Source organism: Urocitellus parryii, chromosome X, assembly GCF_045843805.1.
Source record: "Urocitellus parryii isolate mUroPar1 chromosome X, mUroPar1.hap1, whole genome shotgun sequence".
Taxonomy (NCBI): Eukaryota; Metazoa; Chordata; class Mammalia; order Rodentia; family Sciuridae; genus Urocitellus; species Urocitellus parryii.
Window position 1 is genome coordinate 76,390,726 of NC_135547.1, and position 23,029 is coordinate 76,413,754.

The 23,029-nt window shown below is 51.9% G+C and overlaps 1 protein-coding gene across 1 annotated transcript; it reads left to right on the forward strand.

The window, feature by feature from the left end:
• Positions 1-7,313: 7,313 nt before the first annotated feature.
• LOC113175939 (uncharacterized protein CXorf49-like) lies at positions 7,314-11,120 on the forward strand. Its single transcript, XM_077793636.1, has 7 exons — positions 7,314-8,408; positions 8,508-8,618; positions 9,190-9,331; positions 9,872-9,948; positions 10,223-10,268; positions 10,830-10,871; positions 10,977-11,120. Exons 1-7 carry the CDS (start codon positions 7,314-7,316, stop codon positions 10,979-10,981), a joined length of 1,518 nt encoding a protein of 505 aa, XP_077649762.1. The 3' UTR covers positions 10,982-11,120.
• Positions 11,121-23,029: the final 11,909 nt, after the last annotated feature.

A 23,029-nucleotide genomic window follows, 5' to 3' on the forward strand; every position in this document is an offset into this window, starting at 1 on the left:
TAAATGAAGCAGGAAAGGCAGAAAAGACAAGGGCTCTGGAAGAGGCTCATTAGTTCCTGCCAAAGCGGGGAACAGAAGGCAAGAATGGGTCCTACATGACGCCCCAAGAGGGCCGGTGTGGCTGGGCCCAGCCCACACATAACCCAGACCCAGAGCACCATGATAAGCTTGAGCACAGGGTTCCTGCTCAGAGGCCGGCCTAGACTCTCCTCAGGAAGTGGCCCACCACCAAATGCCAGGGGCACTATTCTTACCCGGCTCTGAAATGGGGCAGCTCCCCATTTTTCTGTCCCTACCCTCGAGTGCCCACCCTCAGACAGAGGGCAGACCACAGAACATGAGAAGCAATTTAATTTGAAACTGCTGTGAACTAGAGTGGGTGAGGGCAGAGAAGAAGCCCTGGCTGGAGAAAAACCAGAGGGAACCAGGTTGGCTGCTGCTCCTGGGCTCCACAGTCTTGTAGAGAAGGCATAGGCTCTGCTCGCCTTGTCCGAAGATGCTGGGTTCAACCTGTCAAGCAGAGCAGAGTCAGGAAATGGCCCTGACCAGGGCCAGCCCAAAGCCCTCCCAGACAGCCGGGGCTGTGGGAAAGGGGTATAATAAGCCTTATACTCACTTCAAAGGGCTTGGAACTTATCAGCAAGGGACTGCATGACCGCTGAAAGAGAGGCATAAATGGGCACTCCAGAAACAAGGGTACCGGACACAGTCCCACTGCCCAACTTCCCCACTGCCCTGTGAGGAAGCATCACCCATGCATCCTGATACACCTACAGCCCCTGTCCAAACAGCCCTGAAACTGACTTGCCCGCCTACCACTGGAACTCAACATGGAAATGTCTTGTACAAGGGAACAACATGTACTCATAGTGCGCGAACACTGGGCCATGGCAAGAACCATCGAGAAATGTGTTAAAAACAAAACAGGCAAGCAAACACACAGGACAACAAACACCAAACAAGTCACAGCAGTCAGCCCTTAAAGGGAAAATAAAGGAGGTTTCTGTAAAAGTCCTGAGAGAGGGAGACTTCTGGGACTCAATGGCAGAGCACATGGAGTTCAGACAACGCACTGCTCTTTGTTCACAGCCCCAGCAGTCAAGGCACAGAAGGCTCCCGGGCTGGCCACAGGAAAGTCCCTCCATGTGGTACTGCCTGTATCTGCAGTCCCACCCCACCCCAAACCCCTAGGTCTGCCTCTGCTCTGCTCTGTCCTGCCCCCCCCCCCTGTACCCACCCCTGCCCCCGCCCAGGGCTCCTCATACCTAGTTGCTCTTTGAGGTCATCTCTTTCTTTCTGTAGCACCACACACTAAGCCAACAGACACCGGAGAACAAAAAATGAGGAGTGATATTCTGGCCGCCTCCTTCCTCATCCTCCCACTTTCCCCCCACTCCCCATATCCCCCATATCCCAGAGCCAGGTGGCAACACAGGCAGAGGGAACCTCAGTGGAAAGGAGGAGCTCCCCTCCCCCTTCTGAGTTGTGAGATGTGAGGCTGCACCTAAGCCAGCTTAACCTGGACAGAGAGCCCACCATCTAGCTGGGGCCAGCATTTCTAGGAGCCAGAGAAAGCAGTACCCGGGGACAGCCCTGTGCTCCAGGTGGTTGCTGCTGCCTTTCTGGAAATGGGTGACGAATGGCTGGTTCCTGGTCACCTGAAAGAGAACACAAAATCCAGCTCCCCAGCCAAGGTGTGAAGTGGAAAGGGGTCTAAAGTGAGGCAGCAAGTTGCACCTGCTCTGCCCCACAGCTCCACCCCTCTCTTTGGGCCTGACTTCCCTGCTGCCCAGTGTCAGCCCCAGCTGCCACTGTGGACCCCTAAGCACTGTGGCTCTGGGTTGGACACTAGCAGAGTTGCAGTCACAGCCAGCCCCTGGTAGGAGCCATGTGGCTGAACAGGACCCAACAGGGAAGGCCTTGTTCTGCTGAAAGGCAGGGAAGCCTGGCAGCAAGTGACAGAGCCAGTCTTTCCTCCCACACCCATCTCCCCTGCTATCTAATCCATAAGACTCACCAGAGGTGGCAGGGCCTCTTGGAGTGAGGTCCCCCGGGCTCAGGTCCAAAAGCTGGGAGCTTCCTGGAGATTGGGGGTTGTTGGTGCTGGGGTCACCACTACCAAATTCTCCACGATGCATGCCCAGACCAGGCGACCCTGGCCTCTGTGTTGGAAGCTGACACAGAAATATCTCACTGAGTCAGGTTAATGGGTGTGCTTGTTGAGGGTGAAGATGCGCATATAGGGGCTCGGGTGTCGGGGTGAGGGGGGGGGGAGTCAAATGGTCCCATCGTCAGCACTGTCTCCCTCAGTCAGCCCCAAGCCTGGAGGTAGAGCTGAGTCAGGGAGAAGCATGGGAGCATTGAGAAAGGTCAGGCACCTCTGAGGGAAGAGCTGGGAGGGAGGAATCAGGAGGCAGATGGGACTAAACACCAATCCGTGCAGCCCAAACTGTAAGGGTGGGGGGGGGGCGCTGACCAAGTTAGCGGCCAGACCCACTTCCCATCCCAGCCCCTGTCTGGGAAGGAGGCAGGAAATGCACAAAGTGTGACCAAGATGGAGTCACGCTTACCATGTACTTTCTTGATGTCTGCCACAACTACAGAGACCCTCCTCCCAAATATGGCATCCCAATGACAGTGGGCTCCCATGGACAACCCCTGAGCAAAGGGCCCAGGGAGCAAGGGCAAAGAAACGCAGCCTGGTAGAGCAGAAGAGCAGAGGGAGGAGGAGGGAGAGGGGCAGGGGGAGGAGAGTCTACTCACTTGGGCCTGTGGGACTGCATCTCTATTTGGGTCATTATCTTCCCTGGCAACAGGCTGGGACTCCCGTGTCTTCTTAGCCATAGATCTCTTCCCAATGCCACTGTGCTTGGACTGTTTGGGCCCCAGAGGCAGCAAGGAATACCTCTTGGACCTCCCAAGCAGTGGAACTCCTGAGATTGGGGGGAATGTGGCTGGTTCCAGGGGAGCTGCCTTGAGTCTCTGCCCCCATGAAGGGAAGGCCCTGCCCAGGCTAACTTTTGAGCCACCCCCCAGGGATTTCTTCTCCTGGATGGCCTTCTTCTTAGAAGGAGTGGCCCTGGGTAGGGCCCCTGCAGCAGCAGGAGTGGCGGCAGCAGCAGCAGCAGGAGGAGGAGGAGCTCCCGGGTTGCTGGACCTGCTCCCTCCCTTGCCCCAGGGCATGCTTTGAATTTTCTTGGAGGAGCCAGCTTCCAGCTCTCCCAAGGCCTGCCTGTCCATGCCTGAGGGGAGTCCTCGAGGAGAGGCGGTCGGCAGAGGGCCCGGCATGTGAAGGAAATTCTCCCTGCTACGAACACTGGAGCGTCTGGCTGGGTCTCCGGGTTCCCTGGGGCTGCAGGACCTGGCCTGGCCTCCTCCTTTGGGGCAGATGCTCACCCTCATCAGCTGTATCTCACTGAGCTCATCTGAAGACTCAGGGTCGGAAGAGGGCTGCTGGGCTTCCCCGCTGCCCACCACCCGACTTTTGGTGCCTCTCTTGGGCTTCCCCCAGGCCCGGCTCCCCTCGGGCCCACTGGGGTGGCTCAGCGGGGCGGCAGAGGCCTGTGGCACTTCCACACAGCTCCGGGACAGCGAGCCTCTGGCGCTGAAGCCCGCCTCTGCATCCGCCCAAATGGCGGACAGTTCAGTGGCAAAACTTTCCGGGGACGGGTATCTGTGAGTGCCCCGGTGTTCCTGGCCTGTCAGCTGCTGCACAACGGCCACAGATTCCACAGCGAGGTGGGGCACAAAGTCCAGAGCGTCCCCCTTCTCGTCAGCCAAGGAGCCAGGCCTGCCTTCGTGGCCGCGAATCATTGCCCTTCCTGCCTGGATCTCCTCCCACGGGGCCTCCAACTCCAACTCATAAGCCTCGGGGTCTGGGAGGCTGCCCTCACCCTCCCCGCTCCGTGGCGGCCCCAAATCAAGGCCCTGGGCCCGGCTCCGTGGGGCTCCACGGCCTGCAGGACGGGCACCTGCGGGCTTCCCACCCTCCTGGCTAAAACCGTCCCCATGAACAGAAGCCTCATCGGCAGAACTCATGTCACCAGTCTGCTCAGCCAGGTTTGAGGAGAGACCGTAGCCAGAGCCACCACGGGAACAGCTAGGCTTTCTAGAACTCCGTCACCACTGGCAAGGCACGCGATCGCCTCAAACACCGAGTGGCTTCCCGCGCCTTTGACGCCCACGTCGCAGCCTTCCCATTGGTCCAGCCCCGGCCAACCAGAGCGTTGTTTGTTGGGTCGTCCCTCTGGGCCCTCGCCAATAGGGGCGAGGGCGCTTGGACTGCTGCAGAGCCCAAGTTGTACAGGTTCTTGACAAGCCACTTTGGGCCGTGGGGTCCGCTTGTGTGGGCACCCCTCCCTCCGTTTCCTGTCCTGCTGTCTGTGGTCACGAGCCTCTTTTCCTGTTGAGAACCTCATCTCTGAGCCTTGGTTTTCCATCTGTAAAATGAGGGACATAATACCACCTGGCTCAGCAGCCGGTGAGGATTCAATTAATGATGTATGTGGAGCACCCAGCCCAGAAAGGATTTGCAAGCCCCTGTTGCCCAGGAAAACAGCAGGTCAGATAGGAAAGTAGGCGAGGAAGTCCACAGTCGGCGATCAGTGGTCCTCCTGCTTCCCGCCCCCCCCCCCCATGAAGGGCCAGACAGCAATTGTTCTGTGATTGGCCATCTGAGGGGGATCTCTCTCTACTGCTCGATTACCATAGGTAATCAAAGCAGCACGTGGATGTGTGCCCAGGGCACTTTATTGGCAGTCTGTTGTTTGCCCACCTCTCTCAGACCCTATTCTACTCCCACCACCAGTTAATGCAAAGTAGCGGGAATCCCTGTGGCCAATGACCCCAAGAGGTCCTAACCATCACTGATCCTGAAGATACAAATTAAATCACAAACCATTGTTCACATACCAGGTTTACGACAATGAAAGGACTTTACTGTTCCATGGGTGGAAGAGGTTATGAACAAAACGGTGCTTTTGACTTCCCCTGGGGTGCAGGTGGGGCAGAGCCATTGGGAAGAGTGCTTTGACAGAATGAGCAGAGTGCTAATTCTAGAAATTTCATTGTGTGCCAGCACTTTTCTAAGCACCGTAGATAAAATATTAACTCATCCTCGCGACAGTCCTAGGTTTAGGTAACCACTAATGCTGCCTTTCTAACGCAAGGAAAAAAATTTAGAGTAATTTCAGCAAGGGCTGGGCACATCATCTGGAGAAAGGCTGGTATGTGTAGTGCACAAAGACACACACACAAGGAAGCTGGTGCAGGGAACAATCTGGGAATGCTCTGTACTCCCATTGGTCAGGGGATGCAGGAATGCCGTGTGACCCATGCATCCAGTAGACGAAAATGAGGAAGTCCAAAGAGATGCACCAGGCTCTGTTAATACATTCCAAAAATAGTCTCGTGGCTGCACATGCCAAGTTGTAGAACAACACGTGGATTTGGGTACACATTTGTAAATCTGAAAGCCCAAACCAGTCCTCGGTTTCCTGTGAGAACACACATAAGCGTGTGTGAAAATATGTACTAAAGGGGCCCGAACGGACACACAAGGAAGCCCTACCAGTGTTGGTGGGGAGCCAAATTTCAGTCAGACTACTGGTTCCCAGCTTCCCCAATCCGTGCAGTCTGGTATCTGGGGAGCAATCCCTTCCTTAGTTTCCATAAGGTCCCGGAGTGCTAGAATTTCCCTTGCTTGCCATGCCATTCCTACTCCAGTGACCCCCCCGATTAGTTTCACACCTGCCAGTCTCGGTTCACCTGTCTTTCCTTGCCTCGCCCTCATGTCCTATTCTGACTGCTCTCCAATAGAGGCCTGGAGTGTGTGAATGCCTCTTGGCTAGAGGATGTCAAAGGCCCAACTTCTCTGAATCTGCACCCGTGATGCCTTCCCTCCCGGAGAAGGTTACACAGCAGGGTAGATTGGGTCCACCACACATCTGCAGTCACCCACGTCCAGCCATACCCACACAATCACTGACTTTGTGGCACAATTCACAATAGCCAAGCTACGGAACCAAACTAGGTGCTCTTCAACATGTGAATGAATGGAGGAAACGTGGTATGTATGTGTGTGTGTGTGTGTGTGTGTGTGTGTGTATACACACACACACACACACACACACACAGTGGAGTATTACTCATCCATGAAGAAGGATGAAACTATGGCATTTGCTGCTTAAAGGATGGAACTGGGGCTATCATGCTAAGTGAAAGAAGCCAGGACCAAAAGGTCAAAGGTCATATGTTTTCTCTGCTACATGGCAGCTAGTCCGTAATGAGGCAGGGAGGAGAATGGGAAAAGGAGGCAGAAGGATTCCATCAAAATAGCAGAAAGATCTGTGGACTAGATGAAGGGTATTGATGGGGAGCGGGGAGAGACGGTATAAGGGAAGAACAGTAGGAGGAATCCGACCTAACGTACCTATGCACAGTTATGAATATACCACAGTGAATCTCATCTCACCATCATGTATATCCACAAGACACTAACAACAACAGCAACAATAACACAAACTAAAAGTATATAGCAGAAACATAAATGTAGTGGGGGGAGGGAGGAGGAGGGAACGGAGAGTACTGGGGACTGAACTAGAGCAAATTATATTCCATGGTTTTATAATTATGTCAAAATGAATCCTAATGTTGGATATAACAGCAACAACAACAAAAAACCAAGTAGCAGGACAAGAAATCAGTGAAGTGCACACCCACAATTGGACTGGCTTGTCAAGAGCCAGTACAAGCTGGGCACAGTGGGGCAAGTCTGTAATCCCAGCCACTCAGGAGTTTGAAGCAGGAGGATTGGGTGTTTAAGAACAGCCTCAGCAGCTTAGTGAGGCCCTATGCAGTTTAGCAAAACTTTGTCTCGACAAAAAAGAAAAAAAGAAATGCTGGGGATTCAGCTCAGTGGTAAAGTGTCCCTGGATATTCAATCCCCAGTTAAAAAAAAAAAAAAAAGAAAGAAAAAAGAAAAAGAAAGAAAGAAGGAAAGCAAGCAAGGAAGGAAGCAAGCAAGCCAGTAGCATCAGAGCCTTCCCCCAGCGCTAGCGCCCTCATCCGTATTGGCGAGTGCACGGAGGGAGGCCCCAACAAACTGCGCACTGGTTGGCAGGGAGGTGGACCAATGAGAAGGCCGCGAGGGGGGCATCGAAGACTCGCGAAGCTGCTAGAAGCCGAAGCCGGGTGGTGTTTGAGGTGATCTGTGTCTGGCTTGTGGTGACTTTGTTCCCCGAGGCCTAAGTGCTCCCGCAGTTAACCGGTCTATCATCTCCCCTCGAGCGAGCTTGGCTGCCGGGATTGGCAACATGAGCTCCGCTGACGAGACTTCCCTTCAGGGAGACGGTTTGAGCCAGAACGGTGGGAAACCGGGAGGCGTCCGTCCTGCAGGCCACAGAGCCCTACGAGGCCTGGGCCGGGGCCTCGAGTTGAGGCCGCCACGGAGCGGGGAGGGCGAGGGCAGCCTCCTAGACTCCGAGGCCTATGAGTACAACTTGGAGGCCCCATGGGAGGAGATAGTGGAGGGAAGGGCGGTGCTTCCGGGCCGCGCAGGCAGGCCTGGCTCCCCAGCTAATGAGAAGGGGGACGCTCTAGACTTCGTGCCCCTGGCTGTGGAGTCTGCGGCCGTTGTGCAGCAGCCTATGGGCCCGGAGCCCCGGGGAGCCCACAGATACCCATCCCCGGAAAGCTTTGCCACCGAACTGTCCGCCATTTGGGCGGATGCAGAGGCGGGCTTCAGCGCCAGAGGCTCGCTGTCCCGGAGCTGTGTGGAAGCGCCACAGGCCTCTGCCGCCCCGCTGAGCCACCCCAGTGGGCCCGAGGGGAGCCGGGCCTGGGGGAAGCCCAAGAGAGGCACCAAAAGTCGGGTGGTGGGCAGCGGGGAAGCCCAGCAGCCCTCTTCCGACCCTGAGTCTTCAGATGAGTTCAGTGAGATGATGAGGGTGAGCATCTGCCCCAAAGGAGGAGGCCAGGCCAGGTCCTGCAGCCCCAGGGAACCCGGAGACCCAGCCAGACACTTGAGTGTTCGTAGCAGGGAGAATTTCCTTCACATGCTGGGCCCTCTGCCGACCGCCTCTCCTCCAGGACTCCCCTCAGGCATGGACAGGCAGGCTTCAGCAGAGCTGGAAGCTGGCTCCTCCAAGAAAATGCAAAGCATGCTCTGGGGCAAGGGAGGGAGTAGGTCCAGCAACCCAGGAGCTGCCACCACTGCTGCTGCTGCTGCTGCTGCTGCTGCTGCTGCTGCTGCTGCTGCTGCTGTCACTGCCACCTCTGCCGCTGCTGCTACAGGGGACCTGCCCAGGGCCACTCCTAGGAAGAAGGCCATCCAGGAGAAGAAGTCCCTGGGAGGTGGTTCAAGAGTGACCCTGGGCAGGGCCTTCCCTTCATGGGGGCAAAGACTTAAGGTAATGCCCCTGGAACCAGCCACCTTCCCCCCAATCTCGGGGGTTCCACTGCTTGGAAGGTCCAAGAGGCATTCCTTGCTGCCCTTGGGACCCAAACAGTCCAAGCATGAAGCCACTGGGAAGAGATCTGTGGCCAAGAAGACACGGGAGTCCCAGCCTGTGACCAGTGAAGATAATGACCCAAGTGGAGATATAGTCCCACAGGTCCAAGTGAGTAAGCCTGCCTCCTTTTCCTTCTCCTCCTGTCACTCTGCTCTGCTCCTTTACCAGGACACACTTCTTTGCCCTTGCTCAGGGGTTGTCTTTGGGAACCCACTGTCATTGGGATGCCAAATCGGGGGTCTTGGTAGTCAGGGCAGACACTGAGAAAGTACCTGGTAGGTACCAGTCCGTGTTGGCCACATTTTGTGCACTTCCTGCCTCCTTCCCAGACAGGGGCTGGGATGGGATGGAAAGTAGGACTGGCCACTGACTGGTCTGGTGACCCCTTACAGTTTGAGCTGCACATCGTGGGTGTTTAGTCCCATCTGTCTACTGATTCCTCCCTCCCAGCTCTTACTCAAGCCTGCCTTGCTGGGGGCGTGGGATTTCTCTGCCGCAGCACCCCCCACCCCCGCCACTGTCCCCCTTGCTTCTCCCTGACTGAGCTCTACTTCTGAGCCTGGGGCTGATTGAGATAGACATTCCTAATGAGATGAGCCTTGGAAGTCCTCCTTTGTACCCTGCCTCACTCCAGCCCCTGTGCACACAGGATCATACTCAACAGAAATTTCTGTGTTAGCTTCCAGTACACAGGCCGGGGACACCTTGCTTGTGCATGCATCGTGGAGAATTTAGCAGTGGTGACCCCAACCCCAGAGTCCTCCAACCTCCAGGAAGCTCCCAGCCCTTGGACTTGAGCCAGGGAGGCCTTGCACCCTCTGGTGAGTCCTGTGGGTTTGATAGCAGTGGAGGGGAGAGGGTCAGGGGAGGGAAACTTCTGGCTCTGCCGCTTCTGGGGGTGCAGTCTTGCTCCCAGGCTTCCATGCCTATACAGGCAACGCCCCCAAGGAAAGCTGGATGTGGGCAGGACTGGACTCAGGCTACTTGGTCCCCTGCATTGGGTTTATGTGCTAGGGGTGATCTGTAGCACTGCCCCAAACACAGACTCCAGAAGGAGACTTTCAGAGGAACACAGCCTTTTGTTTTGTGTCCTCTTCAGCTACAGGGCTCCTCCCAGAGTCTGGCTGCGACTACAGCTCTGCCAGTGTCCAACCCAGAGCCACAGTGCTAGGGTGTCACAGTGGCAGCTGGGGCTGACACTGGGCAGCAGGGAAAGCAGGCCCAGAGAGAGAGGTGGAGTTGCTGGACAGAACAGGTGCAACTTGCTGCCTTCAGAGGGGGCTGCTGCCTCACTTTAGATCCAGCCAGGCCCTTTGCACTTCACACTCAGGCTGGGGAGCTGGAGTTTGTGCTCTTTTCAGGTGAGCAGGATCCACCTGTGCAGACCCCAGTTCTGGAAAGGCAGCAGCAACCACCTGGAGTACAGGGCTGTCCCCGGGTAAGTCTTTCCCTTGGCTCCAAAAACGCCGGCCCCAACTAGCTGGTGGGCTCCATGTCCAGGTTAAGTTGACTTGGGTGTCCCCTCTAATTCCACACCCTAGGGAGAGAGTGTTCCTCCTTTCCACTGAGGATGCCCTACCTCTCTCTGTTGCCACTGGGCTGTGGGATATGTGGGACATGAGGAGTGGGGAGCAGGAGAGTTGGAGGGTGAGGAGACAGGAGACCAGGATATTACTCCTCATTTCTCTTTTCTCTGGTGTTGGCTGGGTCAGTGTGTGCTGCTACAGAAAGAAATCGATGATCTCAAGGAGCAACTAGGTATGACAAAGCCCAGGCGGGTACAGGGACTGGGGCAGAGGCAGACCTCAGTGTCTCCATGCAGGTTCCTGGGGCTGGGCTGGGCTGCAGGTACAGGCATCACAGTGGGGCGGGATGTTCCTGTGGGGTGGGAAAACCAAGCTGGCCTGGCCCTGGTGCCTTCTGTGCCTTGACTGCTAGGGCTGTGCACGAAAAGCAGTATGTTGTCTGACCTTGCCATTGAGTCCCAGAGACCCCTCCTTTATTTTTCCCTTAAGCCCTGATTGGTGTGGCTTGTTTGGTGTTTCTTGCCCTATGTTTGCTTGATTGCTTGTTCTTAACAAGTTTCTGGGTGGTTCTCCCATGCCCCAGTGTTTGAGCACTACTGGTACATGTTGTTTCCTTATAGAAGACATTTATGTGTCGAGTTCCAGTGGTGGTAGGGGAGTCAGTCCTAGGGCTGTTTGGACAGGGGCTGGAGGTTCCCCACGGAGCATGGGGGAGGGGGGCCAGGGGGCAATATAGGGCCAAGACCCTCTATGGACCTATGTCCAAGTGTTCAGTTATGCCTCTCTCTTTCAGCGGTCATGCATTCCCTCGCTGACAAGTTCCAGGACCTTGGAAGTGAGTGTTATGCTTACCATACCCCTTCCCACAATCCCAGCTGTCTGGGAGGGCTGCATGCCAGCTCTGGCCAAGGGGAAGCCATGACTCTGCTCTGCTTAACAGATTGAACCCAGCATCATTGTACAAGGCGAGCAGCTGGTGCCGGTGGAGCCCTCGAGCAGCGGCCAAGCTGTTTCCCTTTGGTTCTTCTACAGCCAGCTCCCCCTTCCTGCCCACTCCAGTTCACAGCATTTTCGAATTAAAGTACTTCTCCTGTTCTATGGTCTGCCCACTCTCTGAGGGGGTGAGGGCCTGCAGGGGCCAGGAGAAGGGTGGGGAGCTGGTTAAGAACAGTACCCCTGGCATTTTGTGGTAGGCCTCTCCCTGAGGGGAGTCTGGGCAGGCCTTTGAGCAAGAGCCAGGTGCTCAGGCTTACCATGGTGCCCTGGGAGTGGATTCTGTGTGGACTGGACCCAGACACACTAGAATTTTCTCCTTTTCCCCTCTGGCCTTCTCTGGTGGTGCTCTCTGCTAACAGGCTTCTCTCTGGAGTTCTCATAGGACAAATTGTTGCCTAATATCCCCCCCCCACACACACACCTTTCAGGGGAAACTAATAAGCCCCTTCCAGAGCTCCAGTCCCTCCTGTCTTTATTCCTTTGGTTTGCTTCCAGGATTTATTCCTTTGTTTCTCACCCTTCTTTTCTGTCCTGACCATCCTTGATGTCTCCCATGGCTCACCCCTGGAGACCTCTTTCTAGAGAGTTATTTCAACAGGCTTTGGGAGAGCACAGTGTAGCTCATTTTTTTTCCCCCTCTCAGGCCCAGTCCTCTTTCTGGACTCAGTATCTTCTGGTGGCTCACCACAGAGGGAAGGCTCAGCTAGAAATCCCCCATCATCCCTAGTTCCTGCTTAGTTAGCCTTCACCTTTGAAGCTCAATTGCCAGATCCTATCGCTTCTCCCTTCTTCCTTTCAGTAGGGGGATGGAGGCAGAGGTCACATCTCATCAGGTGGCAGAGCGAAGTAAAAGAACGGGGAATGCAGGAGGAAAGAGGGGTATAGAGAATGTGAGAAAATGTGGGTTGTCTCTGGGTTAGAGGTGGGCAGGTGAATCTGCTCTGGCTCCTCTCTGCTTTCTTGAGCAAAACTGCCCACCGGCAGCTGGAATTGGATGGTCAGGAATCAGAATGTCAAGTCCTAGCTGCCGTCCAGCCAGCCCTTCTCCAGGTTGTCAGCTCCATAGCTCTCATTTGAAAGGGGCAGATGTGGGTGGTAGGTCTGCATGTGCACGGATGGTCCCCAGCAAGATACTGTTTGATCACCCCCATGGCACAGATTTTCCTGGATGTGATATTTGCATGTCCCAGCTCCATCTCCCAGACTGCCTCCTGCGGTCGCATGCGATTTTTGTCTGAGCTCCATGTTCTTATGTTGCCCTCATTGATGAACTGTTCCTTGCTTTACCCAGGGTCCAGGCTAAGTGTGCCTGAGACTCATGGGTGTGCATGGACAGATCCATGTTTGAGTGGGGTGAGACAGTTCCCATTCCCAAGAGGCTGGGTATTTAACGGACAGCACTGACAAATGAAGATACAGCATTCAAGGGGTGTGTGTGTGCGTGCGCGCGCGCGCGCACGCATGCTTCCACATGTGCGTGTGCCTGTCAGAGTGTCTGTGTGGGCTTGTGAATCAAATGAACCAGAGATGGTCTCCCTGGACAGAGGATGATCTGACTCTGTGAATAGAGGCAGTAGGGGCAGAGCCTGTAATCCATAGGGAACCGAATACACCAGAGCAAGGTTGGCATCTACCTTTTAGGAGGGGTGTTGTTCAAGACCTAAAATGTAGGAGGGCATGGGATGGGATGAAGTGTAACACCAAACCCAGCAGCGGGGTCAGTGTTGTCACAATGTTGGGAGTCTCTGGCACAGGCTCTTGATCCTCCTCTGGGACGGATAACGTGTCTCAAATGTCTTGTGTTGCCAGCAGAATGATGTGAAGGCTGGCTAACTATGAGGTGGCTGGTTCCCACCTCATCTTTGAAGCAGGATGCTCCCATGGGAGACAGCCACACCCTGAGCTAACCAACACCTGGGTGTGATTGGCACAGCAAGGATGGCAAGTAGGAGAGAGGAATTGCCTGTGGAGAGCAGGTCAGGCTTGGGACCACCCTTCCTGTATTCTCATTCTGTGTCCCTTCTGGGCTCCTTGGGATGGGCTCAGGGAGACGGATTGTCACACAAGTGGTTGGGCAGTCAGTCCTGAGAGCCAGAAAGGATGGGCAGTGGGGACTTAACATCATCCACTTCAAACCTCCACCTGAGCAAGGGGGCTGGGTTCCTCAGGCTGTGGCTAAGATTACCCTGACCTAAGTTGCTTGTTTCATGGAGAGGTTACACAGAAAGCTGATGTCTGCCTTAAGAAGCTGGGCAGAGACTGCAACTGGGGGTTTCTGCCACCTGAGACATCTAGGCCGATTCCGACCAGGGTGAATTCCGGCTCCGGGCACTGTCCTTGGAGGCGAAGGACCATCTTCACGAGGGGAGCAGCATATTGACCAAGCCTTGCCAGGGCACTAGCTTGACCCTTGGTGACAAGCTTCACCAGTCCCACTTCTTCCTTCAGAGCTCAGGTTCTCTCTTGTTCTGTATTCACACCAGCTGCAATACCATAATGTTGCTGGACTGAGTACACCACCACACTGGCAGTTGTCAGGGCTAAACCTTCTATAATAAGTGGCAGATTCTGAGGTTTGTATTAGAAAATTCCTTCGGGCCCGAATGGAAAGGAAGTCACATCCCTTCCCTCATTCAGCATACTGGCCCCACCCTGCCCTTTCCCTCAAGCCTGCCCTTTCCCTCAAGCCTGCCCTTTCCCTCAAGCCTCCCCTTCCAGCCAGGAAGACTGGGTGCTGGCCTGGAGAGCCGTTGTCCCAGTCCTGCCTCTTTGTGCTGCTCCCCTCAGCTCAGGAGGTTGGCTGAGTCATGTGCCTGTGCTTGATGCAGCTGCACCTTGGAGCCCTGAGACAAACTGCATGTGTATCAGGTGCCCAGGCTCCTGCTTATTCATTTCCAAACAAGAGCTTTCACCCTGAGGGCAGAAAGATGGACTCCCTGTCAGACTCTAGTTCGTGTGGAAGGGGTGTCAGCCAGCCAATGAGGGGAAAACATGGTGGACGTTCCCAGGTGTGTGGAGGCCTAGCAGGCTGCATCCTGTGGAGCGAGGTGACATCCACAGCATCAAGAGTTGTCATGGTGAGTCACAGCCACGGATTCCAGTCGTGGATGAACTTGGGCAACTTCGTGCCTGTCTGTCCTCAATCTCTGAGAACTCCTTTCCTCATCCACAGTTCCTCACCATCCGCTTGCTGTTAGGATGACGGCTGCGCCAGTGTCTGCCACATTTGGCTGTGCATGTTGTGGCCTCTAGGGTGGTCATGCGGACCATTCCCGAGGGAATCCAGGGCACGCTGTTTGCTTGACGACAGTATGAACCGCACCCCAGCAGTTGTGCAGTGAGGAAATGCCTGGTAACCACCACTCAGAGTAAGAATCACAGCTTTGGCTGCCTTGGGACCCTCCTGGGTGCCCCACCTCCAGTACATACCCCTCCCTAGACCTCCAGGATCACCTAACCTTTACAGCTCCCCTGGTGATTCCAAGAATCACTTATTTTTGCTGAAAGGATGAAACATTGCTCTTCAAGAAGAACCCTCACCAAGATACAAAAATTAAATTAGATCAAGTTATGTGTAAGTTCAGGAAACACAAGTTCAGGAAACACAAGCCTGCGATTTGCCCAGTAATTATAAAGAGATGAAGCCAGGTAACCGCTACTGTGCTGTAGAGACTGTGCATTGTACCTTCAGAAGTCCCATTTGAGTCCCTTTCTGGGAAGGGAGCCAAATGCAGAAGGCTCCATCCTGTATGATCCCATTTATGAGACTCGGAAAAGGCAGGAAAAAATGGATCAGCAGTAGTCTGAGCATGGGGATTGAGTGAGGCTGTGTACTACCACATGGCATGAAGGAACGTGGGGGTGATGCAAATGCTGTTGAGATTGCCATGGTGCTTCCATAATGGTATGCATTCAAAGAAAGCATAGACCTGTAGTCAATTATATCTCATACTCCTGACTTTGTAGAAACACTGTAAATGTGGCTTCTCAAATGGATATTGAAATTTAGTAACTCCTTAAAATATGAGGATCATGCTCTCTCCTTTAATGTGATAATGTGCTGAATTATATCACTTTATATTCTGAAGTAAATAAAAATTTTCTTGGATGGATACAATTTAATCATGCCATATTCTTCTCTATTTTCCTGTTTATGTCCTGTAGTTTTAGGATTCCATTTGCTAACATTCTTTTTCTGTTTTTTTTTTTCTTTTTCCTTTCTGTGAAATGACTGTGTATGTCATTGACTGGAGTTTTCCTGCCTCTGACCCTTTGTGTCAGGATTCATTATGGATGTTTTATTCTTATCTCATCTGATGAGGTGGGGAATGTCCCTCCTTTTCAACTTCCTAGAGGAATTTGTGTCAAAGTTTAGATATTTATTCCTGGGATATTTTTAGAATTGAGTGGGTAGGTGTGGCTTTTTTGTTGTTGTTAAAAGCATTCTGGGGTTTGGGTGTAGCTATGGATAGGCCACTTGCCTAGCACACATGACGCCCTGGGATCAAACCCCAGCACTGACAAAGGCAACACACCAACCACAACCCCAAACGTTTTGACTCCTGATATATTTATTTCACTGGGTATGGAATGATTTGGTTTTGTTCTTTCTTCTTACATCAGTTTTGGCAAGTCACATTTTCTAGAAATTTGCAACCTTCTACATTATTGCATTAATAGGAATAAAACGGTCCATATCATCCCTCTTCACACCAGAGTTTTCATTTTAAAATTTCCGTCTGACAGAGGAGTTGCAAGGAAAGGGCAAGGAGCATCCATGTATCCTTCAACTGGATTCACCAGTTAACTTTTTATTCCCATTGCTCAGCCCTCCCATCATCACAATCTTTGTGTGTGCGTGTTTTTTGTGTGTGACTTTTTTAATCATTTTGAATCATTAGTTACTTGAAGGTATTGTGATACATCATCCCTAACATCTTTAGCATTTATCTCCTAAATAAGCAGTCTCCCATAGATCCTGAGCGCAGTTGTCACACTAAGAATGTTTAACATCGAGCCAAGACGGTTTACTACTATATGACCCCAGGAAACATTTTGTGATTGTCCAAATAATATCCTTCATAGTTGCTTTCTCAAAAACCTCTTTGTAATCACAGATCATGCATTACATTTAGTGGCCAAGTCATCTAATGTCCTTTGTCAATTATTATTTTAAATTGCATTTTCCCTTTTAATTAGCACAATATTTGTACATAGTAAGGTGGTACTGTGATATTGCAATATGCAAACACAAGGGGCTGGGGTTGTGGCTCAGTGGTAGAGTGCTTGCCTAGCATGTGTGAGGCACTGGGTTTGATTCTCAGCACCACATATAAACAAATAAATAAATAAAGGCCCATAAATAACTAATAAAAATAAATTAAAAAACCTGAACACAATGTGTACTGATCAAGTCAGGGTGATTACAATTTCTATCTCTGTGTTCTTTCGGGTTTTTTTTTTTTTTTTTGAGGCTTTGAGCTCCTCTCTGCTAGTTCTTCATAAAATCTAATTTACTTTGAAGCATAGACACCCTACCATGCTTTATGACTCTAGAACATCTTCCTCCTTTTTGTGCTTTGGTATCCTTTATCCCTCTATCCCTTCTCCCAATAACCTTCCTCGCCTCTATGAATTATCATTTTGCTCTCTTCTGCCTTGAGATCCAGAGAACTTGTGGTATTTATTATTTCTTCTACTGCCTTCCAGTTCCATCCTTTTTGCCATCAGTGAGAGGATTTTATTCATTTTATGAACGAACAGTATTATGCGGCATATATATATATATATATATATATATATATATATATATATATATCACACTTTCATTATCTGTTCACTGGTCAGTGGAAATCTAGAATGTGTGCATATATCAGCTATTATGGATGGTTCTGTAATAAGCACTAGAATGCAGACGTCTCTTTGATGTGCTAATTGTATTTCCTTTTGGATATATACCTAGGAGAGGAATCCCCGGATAATATGATGGATTAGTTTTTAGTTTTTAAAGGAACTTCAGTACAGTTCTCCATAATGGCTGTGGTGATTTACATTCCCATCAAGAGCATATGAGAGTTCCTTTTCCACCACATCCTCGCAGGCACTTGTGAGCGTCAGTCTTTTTCATAATATCCATTCTTACTGGGCTGAGGTGGTATCTCACTGTGGTTCTGATTTGCATTTCCCTGATGATTAGTGATGTGGAGCATTTTTTCATATGCCTGCTGGCTGCTTGTGTGCCTTCTTTTGTAAAATGTCTTTTTAGGTCTATCGGCTATTTTTCAGTTTGGTTATTTTTGTTGTTGCTTGTGAGTTTTCTTATATTCCTTGTACATTCCAGATATCAGCCCCAAAGTACCATCTCATCAGATGTACTGTTTGAAAATAAAATATTCTCTCCCACACTTTTGGTTGTGTCACCACTCTGTGGACTGCTTCCTTTGCCATGCAGGAACGTTTTAGCTTCATGTAATTCCTTTTGTCTAGTTTTGATTTACTTTTCAGTGCTTTGGGGATCCTACCCAGAAAATCATCAAGTGTACCGATGTCTTGAAGTATTTCCCCTGGGTTTTCTGCTAGAAGTTTTGGAGTTTTAGGTCTTATGTTAAAATCTTTGATCCATTTTGTGTTGGTTTTTGTACAGGATGAGAGACAGAGGTCAAGAATCAATCATCTGCACATGGATATCCAGTTTTCTTAACACCATTTATTGAAAAAGCTGCCCATTCTCGAATGTACGTTTGGGGTGTTTTTGTTGAGAGTCAGTTGGCTGCATATTATGGATTTTGGCTGTCTTGTAAATACATTCATGTAATATGTCTTGAGATCAAGTAGTATGAGGAGGCATCACACTTGTGATTGTTCTTGTTGCTCGATATTGCATTGGCTATTCAGGGTCTTTTGTGCTTCCATGTGAAGTTTAGGATTGTTTTCTCTGTTTCTTTGAAGGTGTCACTGGTATTTTGATGAGGATTGCACTGAATTTGCAAATCACTTCTGTGGACAATTTCCTTCCTTCCTTCCTTCCTTCCTTCCTTCCTTCCTTCCTTCCTTCCTTCCTTCCACACAGCCTCTCTATGTTGCCCAGGCTGGCCTCAAATTCACTTTCCTCCTGCCTCAGCCTTCTGAATACCTACAGGTGCGCCTCACTGTTTGTGGCTTACTATGAACATTTTGACAATATTATTTCTTCCAATCCAGGAACATGGGAGGTCTTCCAATTTTTTGTGTGTTCTTCAATATGCAATTCAAATGCTTCCATGATTTCTTTCTCAACAAATCTGTAATTAGTATAGAATAATGCTTCTGAGGTCAGGCACCTGTAATCCCAGTGACTTGGGAGGATGAGGCAGGAGAATCACAAGTTCAAAGCCAGCCTCAGCAATTCAGCAAGGCCCTAGGCAACTTAGGGAGACCCTGTCTCAAAATAAAAAGTTAAAAGGGCTTGGGGTGTAGCTCAGTGATAAAGCAGCCCTGGGTTCAATCCCTGGCACTAAAAAAGAAAAGAAAAGAAAATGCTACCGAGGCAGGCAAGATGGCTGAATAGAGGTACCTAGCACTCACCTGCTCCTCCACAAAGAACCAAGGCAACAGGTGAACAGGGGCATGTTGAGGAAAGTGACCATGGGAGGACACTGGAATTCAACAGTAGAGAAATTAAAAACTTGTAAAATGGGACCGCAGTATAGCAGGAGAAATGAAACATCCCACCACCTGCCTGCTGGTTCCACAGCTGGGGTAGGCGGAGTGTCCCATGGCAGGAGTAAAGGTGAAAGAGGGAGACCCAGCAAACTCTTGTCTGTACAAGTACTGATAACCCTTGCTTTTGGCAATTTTCATGGCCCCCATCCTTGCAGGCTTGAGTACTTTTAAAATATGGACCACAGGGCACTGTCCCCTGACCTCACTTTCACACTTCCAGGTAGGGATCCGCCAGCCTGGGAACCTGACTTCCCTCCAGGCCCCACCCAAGCAGCCCTGGGAATGACTCTCCCATCCACATGGTTTCTGTAAGAGAAAAACCTGTACCAATAGTGCTCAAACACTGGGGCATGGTGGAAACGCACAGAAACGAGTTCAATCCAACAACTAAGTAAAAAATCAAAGAAAACACAGAAACCGACCCTTATAGGAAAAGCAAAGGTCTTGAGTAAAGGAGTCATCTGGGACTCAATGGCAGAGTACATGGAGTTCACCTGATGCACAGCTCTTTGTACACAGCCTCAGCAGTCAACACCCAGAGGACTTCCAGGCCAGCTGCAAGAAAGTCCATGTTTGTGGTGCTGCCTGTTTCTGCAGGCCCAGCCCACCACAGGCTCATCCACTCAGAGACACCAAGGTCTCCCTCTGTCAGGCCCCTGCCCCACCTGGGAGTCCTCATGCCTAGCTGCACTTTGAGGTCTCTTCTTTCTTTCTGTGGCACCACACACTAAGCCAGCAGACACCAAAAAGAAATGAGAATGGGATTCTGGTCTCCTCTCTCCTCATCCTCCTGCTCACCCCCACCTCTCACATTCCCCATATCCAAAAGCCCAGCTGCAGCACAACCTGAAATCCATAGAGGAAAGGAGGAGGCCTCCCTCCACCCTCTCATCCCTATGGTGTGGGATGGGAGGGGGCACTTAAGTCAGCTCATCCCGGGCAGGGAGCACACCCTCTAGCTTGGTAGGGGCATTTCTAGGGGCTAGAGAAAGAAGTACCAGGAAACAACCCTGTGCTCCAGGTGGCTGCTGCCGCCTTTTGGGAACCAGGGGATGCACAGCAGGTTCCTGGTCTCCTGAAAGAGAACACCAAATCCAGCTCCCTTGCCCTCCCTGGGAAATGGAAAGGGCCTGGCTGGGTCTCAAGTGAGGCAGCATCTCCCTCTGTGGGCAGCAAATTGCACCTGCTCTGACCTGCAGCTCCACCCCCTCTCTGGGCCTGTCTTCCCTGCTGCCCAATTTTGGCCCCAGCTGTCACTGTGGCCCCCTAGCACTGTGGCTCTGGGTTGGACACCAGCAGGGCTCCACCCACAACCAGGCTGTGGAGGAGCCATGTGGCTGAACAGGATCCAATTGAAAGGCTCAATTCTGCCAAAAGTCTACTTGTGGAGCTGGTGTTTGGGGCACTGCTGCAAATCACCCACACCACATGAAACCCACACAGGGGACCAAATTGCGTAAAGCCACTCTTGACCACACCCAGTTTCTTTTTTTTTTTTTCTTCTCTCTTTTTCTTTCTTTCTGCTTTGTTGTTGTTGTTGTTGTTGTTACCAGGGATTAAACTCAGGGGCACTTAACCACTGAGCCACATCCCCAGCCCCTTTTTGTGTTTTATTTAGAGACGTGCTTTGGTTAGGGTCTCACTGGGTTGCTGAAGCTGGCTTTGAACTCAGGATCCTTCTGCCTCAGCCTCCCAAGCTGCTAGGATCATACCCAGTTTCTTATATGAGAACTGTCTGGGCAAAGCAGGAAACCCTGGGACCAAGCCTGGGTCCACAGAACCGACAGAGCCAGAGGTTTCCAAATTCTGCACTTCTCCACTGCTACCAAACCCACAAGACTCACCAGAGGGGGGCTGGGCCTCTGCCACTGAGGCCTCCCCGGCTCAAGTCCTTGGGCTGATAGCTTTCTGGAGGTTGAGAGACTCTGGTGTTGGGGTCACCGATGCTGAATTCTCCATGATGCGTGCCCAGACAAGGAGTCCTGGCTTGTGTGCTGGAAGCTCATGCAGAAATTTCTCACTCAGCCAAGTAGGTGTGCCTATTGAGTATGATCCTGTGTGCACAGGAGCTAGATGAGGTGGGGAACAATGGAGGGATTCCAAGGTTCATCTCATTGGCAAGGTCTCTCTCAATCAGCTCCAAGCAAGGAGGTAGAGCTGAGTGAGGCAGAAGCATGGTAGGTGGGAGTGTGGGGGGCACACTGAGAATGGTCAGCCCCTGCCCCCCCAGGGGGAAGAGCTGGAGGGAGGAATCAGGATGCAGATGAGACTAACACCCAAGATGTGAAGCCCAAACTGTAACTGGTCATCATCTGACCAAGTTAGCCTCCACACCCTCTTTCCTTCCCAGTCCCTCAAGGCAGCAGGCAGGAAATACACAAAATGTGATTAGCAGGGACCAGCACATACCAGGTACATTCTTGATGTCTTCCCTGTCTACAGAGACCCCTAGTTGACATTCCAATGGCAGTGGACTGCCAAAGACATCCCCTGAGCAAGGGGGAGAGGGAATAAGGGCAAGCAAGTGTAGGCCAGGGGAGGAGGAGGGAGCAATGAGAGGAGGAAGACGATGAAGGCCTACTCACTTGGGCCTGTGGGACTGCATCTCTATTTGGTCCATTATCATCATGGGCCACTGGCTGGATTCCCATGTATCCTTAGGTCCAGATCTGTCCCCAGTGCCACTGTGCTTGGAATGTTTGGGTCCCAATGGTTCCAAGGGATATCTTTTGGAACTCCCAAGCAGTGGACCCCATGAGATTGCGGGGAAAGTGGTTGGTTCCAGGAGAGCTGCCTTGTGTTTCTCACTCCCTTGAAGGGAAGGTCCATCCCAGAGTAACTTCTGAGTCACCCCCTAGTAATTTCTTCTCCTGGATGTCCTTCCAAGGAGTGGCGGTAGCAGGCCTTTTAGCAAGGCTCTGGGTATGCCCCCTGCAGTATCTGGTGGATCTCCTGCATTGCTGGGCCTGCTCCCTCCCTTGACCCAGAATATGCTTTCCATTTTCTTGGAGGAACAGGCTCCCAGGTCTCCAAAGGCCCACCTTTCCATGGTGAGGTGAGTCCACGGGGAGCAGAGATGTTCAGAGGGCCCGACATGTGAATGAAATTCCCCCTGGCATAGACACCTGAGTGTGTCCTTGTCTCCTGATTCCCTGGGGCTGCTGGACCAGGCCTGGCCTCCTCCTTGGGGGCAGATGCTCACCCTCATCAACTGTATCTCACTGAACTCATTTGAAGACTCAGGACAGAAGAGGGCCGCTGGGCTTCCCCACTGCCCATCATCCTACTTTTGGTGCCCCTCTTGGGTTTCCCAACCCATTCCTCCCTCAGGCCCACTGGGGTGGTTCAGAGGCCAACAGAAGTCTGCTGCACTTCCAATATCCTCGAGGTCAGTGTGCATCTCCCTGCTGGGATCTGCCTCTCCTTTCGCCCAATGGGCATAGAATTTGGAGGCAAAGAATTCAGGGCATGGGTGCCTGTGGGCATGCCGGGGCTCCAAGCAGGTGAGTGGGTGCAGGATATCCACAGGCTCCACAGTAAGGGGCAAAACGTCCATATCATACCCTTTCTCATGAACCTGGAATCCAGGCTTGCCTTCCCAGCCTAGAAGCAGCACCCCTCCTCCCTCTATCTCTTCCCATTGGGCCTCCAAGTCGAACTCATAGCCCTCGATGTCTGAAAGGAGGCTCTTGCCCTCCCCACTTCACAATGGTCCCAATTTGAGGCAAACTGGGCCCAGGGCCTTCCCCATATGTCTCTAGAATCTACAAGACAGACACCTACGGACACCTAGGAGCTTCTCACTGCCTGTTCCAAACTGTCTCCCTGAACTGAAGCCTCATCAGTGGAGCTCGTGTCACTGGTCCCAGCATCAAGGTTTGAGGTGAGAGAGTCAACAGAGTCGCAGCAAGAGCAGCTAGTGCTTTCAGAACTCCATCACCACAGACAAGGCAGGAGATCCTCTCAAACACAGCCTGACTTCCCATGCTTTGGATGCCCACATGGCTGCCTTCTCATTGGTCCTGCCCCAGCCAATCAGCACGCCCCTTTCTGGGGCATCCCTCAGGTCCCTCAACAACAGCACTGCGGTGGATCTCTGATTATATTGACTCTTGGCAAGCCAGTTCAGACTGTGGGGTGGCATCGTAGGTGCAGTACCAATGCCCACCCACCATTTCCTGTCCCAGCTTTTCTTTTTTTAAAGCTTCTGACCTACAGAGGAATTGCAAGCAAAGAGTGAGGAGGCACCATATATATCCTTCATCTGGACTCGCCAGTTGTTAACATTACATCCCA

What these genes read in the sequence shown, in the direction of transcription:
- LOC113175939 (XM_077793636.1), top strand. Translation starts at nt 7,314, where the DNA reads ATGAGCTCCGCTGACGAGACTTCCCTTCAGGGAGACGGTTTGAGCCAG. An exon ending in ATATAGTCCCACAGGTCCAA is followed by an intron (nt 8,619 to 9,189) that starts GTGAGTAAGCCT and finishes TTTCTGTGTTAG; the next exon opens with CTTCCAGTACACAGGCCGGG. An exon ending in GAGTACAGGGCTGTCCCCGG is followed by an intron (nt 9,949 to 10,222) that starts GTAAGTCTTTCC and finishes TGGCTGGGTCAG; the next exon opens with TGTGTGCTGCTACAGAAAGA.